At 33.5% G+C, this 8,218-nt stretch overlaps 1 protein-coding gene across 1 annotated transcript; it reads right to left on the bottom strand.

Moving 5' to 3' along the window:
• Positions 1–5,247: 5,247 nt before the first annotated feature.
• Positions 5,248–5,810, bottom strand: LOC111889205 (protein argonaute 4A-like). The gene is made up of 3 exons (XM_052765132.1): positions 5,652–5,810; positions 5,418–5,548; positions 5,248–5,302 (listed from the first exon to the last, which is right to left on the bottom strand). The coding sequence occupies exons 1-3, from the start codon at positions 5,793–5,795 to the stop codon at positions 5,248–5,250; spliced, it is 330 nt and encodes a 109-aa protein (XP_052621092.1). The 5' UTR covers positions 5,796–5,810.
• Between the last annotated feature and the right edge of the window lie 2,408 nt (positions 5,811–8,218).

The raw sequence follows: 8,218 nt of genomic DNA, 5'->3' as shown, positions 1-8,218 counted from the left end.
TTATTATAAAAAAATTGAAAAATCATGGGAGTTTCAAATTAATATGATGAAAGGAAAAATGTTTCCTTTATAAGTATACTAGACGTATCCTCGCGTGTTGCGCAAAGAAACAACTATGAGCTTAAAATATGTTAGAATTTACAATTTTATCTATGTTTTTTGGCCATTTTGCATATATAATATTAGTGAAACTGGAACCAATAATTCCTAGAATGTTAGAACCGGTCTTGAAACATGTTACATGTTTAAAAATTCAAAATCGCTTCCGACATCGTTGAACCGGCGAATCTTAGAGAATTTCTCTCAAAATATAGGACACAATTATAACCAAAAATACTTGCAGAGTAATGTTTTGTAAGCTTGCTAACTTACCAATGCCTCTTCCAAAAATAAGAAACAGTTTATTGTACAATAGTTTTATAAGTCTTCAGTAATAGAGTTTTGTAAGTTTGCTAACTTTTGAACTTTCGGTTCTAATACTTGAAATAAGACCAAAACCGATAAAGAAACTAAGGGATATTCAAAACTAATACCCAAATCGTTTAAGCCTATTTTGTACCAACCGGTTCCGATTCGTTTTTTCAGTCAAAACACTTATCCCTACACCATATTGTCATGTCATAAGAAGTTAAATATCAAAAGGATAATAACAAATTAACAATTAATGACACCCTATACAAACATACCAGTTGTAGCCTTCACAAAGAGCTAGACAAATTACTACACAAACAATCCTTTGATTTAGGTTAATGTTAGCTGTGATAAAAGAGCTAATCTTTTAATCAAAATTGTGTAGCATTCACTTGTGTAGCAGGAAATACTAGCTATAAGAAGAGCAAAAAGCAGACATGAACACTGGGACTAACGAAGCTGGTGATTATGGACCCGGTTTATGCATTATTTCAAAAATAGTTTTCATGCATGTAAGTTGATAGTTGAACCGTAAAAATAGAAAAAACGTACTATGAACTTATAAAGAATCACATTTCTTTTAAGATGAAGAGATTAAGAATATAAGTTACATAAGTTGAAGAGGTTTTGCATGTATCTAACATTAGAATCATTATTAATTATAAAGAATATGAAAAGAATGGGAGTTTCAAATGCATGACGTGAGAGGAAAAATGTCTCATTTATAAGTATAGTATGATATGATATAAATATAGATAAATGATAAATCTTGTGTGAGTGGCAGATGAAAAATCTTTATGCCCATGAATCATTATAGAATGATCTTTGCTAATGATATATGATCTTATAGGATTACACCTTATAACAAGTTACTACTAGTTGATTATTTATTAAAAAATTGATTATTAATAAATATAATAAAACACTTGTATTTACTTGGAAAATCAATATTTTGTGAAAATAAGATTTTACCATTATATTGGGAATTATTGTTTATAGGAAATAATAATAAAAGAAAACATTAACTAGTTATATTCACAAGGCATGAATATATAAGTCATGTACAAATAAATAGGCACTTTGATTAACCATTTAGTTAGACGTGTAACTACTACTTAGGAGATTGTGTGAAAGACACTTCATGCCTTCTTAATTTTCTTGCAAAATCGTTGAAAGCATAAGAGCAAAAGAGATTGTTTGTTGTCTTTCATCTTACAGTCTATACATGTCATAAGAAGACCATACTTTCTTTTAATGCTAGTTTTTACTTAGTACATATGTGTATGTATACAAAAAGTGCCTTTCTAGTAAGAAAGGGTTGTTCTTTTGTTCTTTTCCCCTTCTTGGCTTCCAAAACCGATAGCATATAAGCCCTCATCTCTCCTCTTTGTCTTGCAATTTGGTGTAATATTTAAGGCTTCATAAGTTGCTTCTATGTAAGGCTCATTTGGTATAAGTATTAACGGATTAAGAAAAACTTAATACAAGTGAATACTAGTATGTTTTAGTGGTTGATCCTTGCTTGGTGGATACTGTAACGCCCGTAGATCAGGGCTAGTCAATTTAGAGACAATAAGCGTCAAAAATGACATTTTGATAGAAGATTATTTAGAATGAATAATCTTAACTAAGTTGTAGTATATGTTACAAGGATTCCGTACATATAAAGAATGCTGAAATCCGAGTTATAACGAAGAAGTTATGACCTATCGAAGTTTCGCGACAGAACCGGCACGACACAACGCGACGTAAAAAGTGAATTTACGTTAGAGCGATATTTAGCCTTAGCGATCTAAACAAAATTCGTAGAATACGTTAAACCGTGAGCGTGCATAACAAGAACATCCAAATCTGACTTCGTATGAGGAAGTTATGATTTTTCTAAGTTTCGACTTAGCGGTATGCAGCCCGAATACTCGATTTGAGATCGAGCGGTTTTTAGCCGAAACAATCTAAACGAGAATCGAAGATCTCGTTAATTGTAGTGAAACGATAAAAATATAGGCGAAAACGGACGTCGGATGAAGAAGTTATGAATTTATAACGAAGTTTTCCTGTCCCGGTCTACTAAAAATAAATAATAAAAATGAAGTCAAAATTAGCCGACAGAGTCTAAATGAAAGTTGTAGAGCGTAGTCTCACTTACGTGGGGATATAAAGAACGTCGAAAACGGAGTTCGTATGAGGAAGATATGAATTTTTGAAGTTTATTAAATATTTTCAATATTAAATTTAAATATAAATTTTCGATATTATCCAAGGGGGGAGTTAGCGAGCTGATCCACATTACGCCCAGCGTAAATCGTGAATCTAGACCCTATAAAAGGGAGTCGAGTGCAGCTGATTCATTTGCTCATTTCTTTTCTTTCTCTCGCGTTTTTGCATCGCTTTTCGTGCAAGAATTATCCCGAAGCCCCGATATCATTCCCGAGCCCCGAAGCAAGTCCCGAGGCCCCGAAGATCCCGAGAAGTGCAATTCCCGAGCCGAAGCTCTGCCCGCGAGGAGCCCGGTTTTTGTGAAGATCTTCCAGATCTACCAAAAAATACTACTTTTACAAGCCGTAGTGCTGTCCACTACTAGAAAAAAGGCCTTTTACGACGCTCATTGCGCGTCGTAAAACGCTCAGACGACGCGCAAATGCGTGTCAAGGAAGGCCCTGTCATAAAGAGAGACGACGCGCATTTACGACGCGCATTTATGACGCGCATTTACGACGCGCGGTTATGACACGCAATGCGTATCAAGGAAGGCCCTGTCATAAAGGAAGACGACACGCATTTGCGTGTCGTAACCTTACGACACGCGTGTTTATGACACGCAATGCGTATCAAGGAAGCCCCTGTCAAGAAAGGCCATGTCATAAATGAAGATGACACACATTTTTGCGTATCATAATTTTAAATGTTTAAAAAAATATTATTTATAGATTTGCTTATTTTCAAATTAAATTTGTATTTAATGTTTAATAATAGATAATAAAATATCATATACAAAAATAGAATCCATTGCATAAATTTAATGTCATACAAATAATCGTTCCATGGAAAACAAAACATGCAATACAACACAACAGTAAGTAAATGTAACGTATTGCAGGAACTTTGAGAGGCTGTTGGGCATGGAAGGATGTTGCTAGAGCTATCAGAACCTGCACATGGAAAATCAGTAACTTAACATGCAATACAATACAATATTAAAATGATTCTTTGGATCATTTTGTAAATAGGATTTATTCTTTACTTTGCCTCTGCTAAATTTTATTAGTCATCAAACAAATTATATTATGTACAAAGATAAACATAAATAACACCAAATATAATTAGGACAGATAATCATGCTTCTTTACCTATACCTATACCAATGGATTTCAACAACCATTACCTAACACATAATAAATCAATCTATACAAATGATATTATCCTAACACATATTCAACCTTCTACAAATTTTTCCATAATTTAAGAAGGTGTAAGTTGCATATGTTTTACTTTTACATTGAAAAGTAAATTAAATGAAGCTATCAACATTAAAAGTTTATTGATCAAGGAAAGCAAAAATAAATAAATAAATAATGCACTAGAATGAATAGATAACAAAAGGCAACTTTTGTAACTACCTGTTGGTCAAAGATTTCAGCTCTGGCAAGTCAACAGGTAGCAGGTGTGCATCTAAGGAAAATGAAGAAAATCATTATGAGAAATGGCAAATATGGAATTTAGACAACAATAAAGGATGGTGATATATAAAGCCCAACTCCAAAGAAGAAACAACAATGGGCAAATAAAAAAATACTCAGTTGTTAATAATGGGAACTTAAATAATTATTCCTTTTCTTTTCTTGGTTAACTTCATGCAGGTTGAAAGAAGTTTTGTAACTAAACGACCAACTAAAACATTAATAGGAACAGCTTTTATCATGGAAAGCAACAATTTAAGGCACAAATCATCACCATGACTGTAATCCATGAGGGATTCCAAAAATACCCCTAGAAACTTGTCGACGTTGAACTCCTTTGTTAATCTAGAAAGAACCCCCAAAAGATCCCTTTATCACAAAATCAAAACCATGTTCAGGAAACATAGTGAAAAAAAAAACTTTGAATTGTCAACAGAAAGAAAAACTTTATCCTTTGAGGCCTACCTAATTTCCTTCAAGATATCAACAACCTTTTTAGGGAGCACTTCCACATATTGCAACTGCCATGTAAATAAGAAAGGTATAAATTAACTTTATAAAGTTACGGATAAACAACATATGGCAAGCAAGAATACATGTACTACATTAACCAAGGCCATAAAGGACACACGAAACAAGTGCAAAAAGATACCTATACTACATAAGGTCATATTAGTCAATTGCATTAATTAATATTCCTGGAATGATTTTGGTGATGTAATTATTGGGATGAATGTGAAGATAGTTTTGTAGATTTGGTAGTAGGTTACCTTGGATTGGTAATTGTCTTGGACTTTTGTAAATTTGGTAATAGGTTACCTTTTTTTCTTTTCTTTTGAATTTATTGTCCCTGTTGTCATGGAACAACAACATGATGTGTAAGATTTTTAAATCACTTTTTTTGCTTTAACAAAATAAGAAACTATTATATAAGAAAATACAAATACCTCGATAATTTGGTCCAGTTCAATGTTCAACACCTAGTTGAATTGTGACTCACTCACACCGTCCCTATTATAATATAACAAGTAATAGAATTTTAAGGTTTGAGCTTTTTACAGCAAAATAAAAACATGAGTTTACCTATTTTTTATAAAGAAAATGACATAAATATCTAAAAGTTAAATATACAATTTTAAAAGAATTCACCTGAAAATAATTATCTGATCTGCTTACGTTTTGCAGAACTCGTATAGAAGTCAAGGAGAAGCTCCCTGCCACAAAAAAAGAAAAGAAAATCTCATCATTTGCTTACAATGTGATGTGAAATCTCAAACATTAAACTCTTTATGTATAATAAAAATAGGAAATAAAAACAAGGAATTGAACCTCATTATGCCTTCATCCTCAGTGTCAGAAACTTTCTTGAACAGGGAATCTATCATCTCCACCTTTGGAGATTGAGTTCTTACAGAAGCTCGATAGCGGGAGATCAAAGGCCAATGTCGGGAGCTAACAACCTGTTATTAAAAAAAAACAAAGAAGTGATCTTTTATTAAAACATTCCCATAAATAAAAATATAAAATTGATTTTTAATAAATTTGAGAAAGAAAAATAGTTACAGCAGCAATAGATGGAATATCAGACTGGCCAGGTGACCCATGAGACACATCCATGCCCAGAATGATTGTGGGAGCCTTGGAAACATGTGGAAGGGAAGGAGAATGCTCCACACATAACATTGAGTTAAGACCCCCAAGCTGCATGCACAAATAAACAAAAAATCAAATTTAATCTTTTCTTTTTTGGGCTTAAGAAACAGCAACCTACTTTTATTATGTATATTATAGTATTAAAGCTTCCTACTTCTTTTTATTATTTGAAAAATCTACATGATTATAATACTCAAAGTTTCTTTGGATGATATTGATGTAACAGGAAGAAATCAAAGCAGGATGTTAAGCAAATCAATCAAACTAGAACATTATTTCTTGCATTTTACAAAATATAATCTTTAAATATAAGTTTACTTTCAAGATCTAAAAGGGTATTAGATGTATACTTTGAACATATAATCTGGACAAGAATCTTCTAGAATCCAGTTGGAAGCCTTGCGTGAATAATATGCTGCTGTATCATTAAGCATGGATGGAATGGAATCAAGAATAGTAATTACATTCCATGGTCATGTAGGAATGGAATAAATTTCATATGAATGCTATGTAAATACAAATTATAGTTTTGACTCTGATGTATATGTTATTTAGTTATAACTAGCTTAGATCTATTCGTAAGTGAGATTAAAGATCCTTACATTTGTCTCCAGATGATCAACTTGTTTCTCAGAATCTGAACTAGTAGTTGTTATTCTTGGAGTTGGATCTGATGACACATCATATTTGGGCTTACCTCTGTAAGCATAACTAGTAGTTCCTTCTTCCTGCTATGTAAATGTTATCCAATGAAGGAAGGAGTGACAAAGAATGTCAATAATAAATATGGTGAAACAACAGTTACCTGTGACAAAAAGATCAATAACTCCTTGAATTCTAGCATGGTGTGGCCTCTTGGAATGGAATCAAGATTCAAAGTGAGATTCCCATGATATTTCAACCCAACCACCGCTCCTGGAAAACAGTGATCACTTGCATTCAAAGTCGTATCTATAACTTGATAACGATACAATTGCGTGAGAATACGGTTATATTTATAGGCAAACCAAGGCTGGTAATCGGTAACCATGAAATGTACACTAGATCCAAAATGGCGAGCTGTGATGAAAAGTGGGATCACAATTTCGCTGATTTCATGGAATAGGTTTCCAATTAGGCCAAATGAGAATACGATAACAGGGACGTTGTGTGTATAATTACAATTTACAGGTGTTGTCGTTTTCATCTTCTGTAAAACTACATGAACAGGTGTGATTCCAAATAGAAAACAAATCGACCACAAGATTAGGAAAAAACTCATTTAAGAAACCAGCTGGAATATGAGTCCAACCGTATCATAGAAAAGAACATTGTCCAAACAAAGTTATAAATTTAATGAGTTTTAAGATGGATACCTGTGAGCGAGGTATAAAATCATAGATATCCAAGACATTGAGCAGCTACCAATTCCCTTATATCATGTTCTTTGTAATCCCTAATATCATCACACGTTCAAACCCCCTCCCTTAAAAATCACATTTGGAATTCTTGGTGAATAGTAAATTTAAATAAAATATAGAAAACTTTATAGAATGGGGTAGAGAAACAAAAAGCATATGTCTACCCGTTTCTTTTGGTGTGTGGGATACGAGAACTTGTATGAGAGTTTATACTCCATAAATCCCATGGAAATCAGGCTTTCAATAGAATTTGAGACCCATCCCCTTCGGCCATATTTACAAAAGAGAAAACATCAAAAGTGGGGGTGATTTCAATAAACAACAAACAAAATCTGCAATTTCAAAAAGAAATTTATATATAAGAAAGATAGAAAACCGAAGGAAACAGTGGTATGGGGAACCTCTCATGGGCGTACTGGATTTATCGTTAAACCCATTAACAAGCACTTTGATGTCTCCATCTTTGCCACTGTCAAACCTACCACCACAATATTTAGGGTTTTGACTTAGGGAGAATATGTGGACGGTGGTCAATGATGATGTTACGATGCCTCATCATTTTTCCTTTCTTCTTCCTCAGTAGATGGTATCATCAGAATCATCGTTTTAAACATGCCGACTAGGTCATATTTAGGGGTTTTTTCGGAATTGAAAATGTGTTTCTGCTGTAACGCAATAGAAAGGGATTCAAAAAGGAGGAGAAAAGGAATAGACAAAAAATCAAAGACAGGTGTATGTGAAATCAAGATTTAGGGGTGTGATGGCGCATTGAGATTAAGGAATGAGTTGTCACGTCGGTTTGTATGACCCGATCGATGCCGACTTGTACTCAATGAAGATGAAATCAAAAAGATGAAGTCTTCTGAATATGAACCACTCCTTTTGCCTCTCAATTTGATCTCCAGCGCCTGCTCATTTTCCTTCTATCTTTATCAATTAATCTCTTTTCTTTACCTTCCGCCTCTCTCTTCTCTTCTCTTTCTCTCTTTTAGAACTCCTCTTTTCCCTTCTCCACCAATGTGGATGAGTCTAGTTGCTTTTGTGTCGCCTCGTGGTAGATTCATCACCGCTTTCAAA

This window comes from Lactuca sativa, chromosome 6, assembly GCF_002870075.4.
Source record: "Lactuca sativa cultivar Salinas chromosome 6, Lsat_Salinas_v11, whole genome shotgun sequence".
Taxonomy (NCBI): domain Eukaryota; kingdom Viridiplantae; phylum Streptophyta; class Magnoliopsida; order Asterales; family Asteraceae; genus Lactuca; species Lactuca sativa.
The sequence above is the reverse complement of the archived record's forward strand: the minus strand, read 5'-3'. Positions and strand labels throughout refer to the sequence as shown.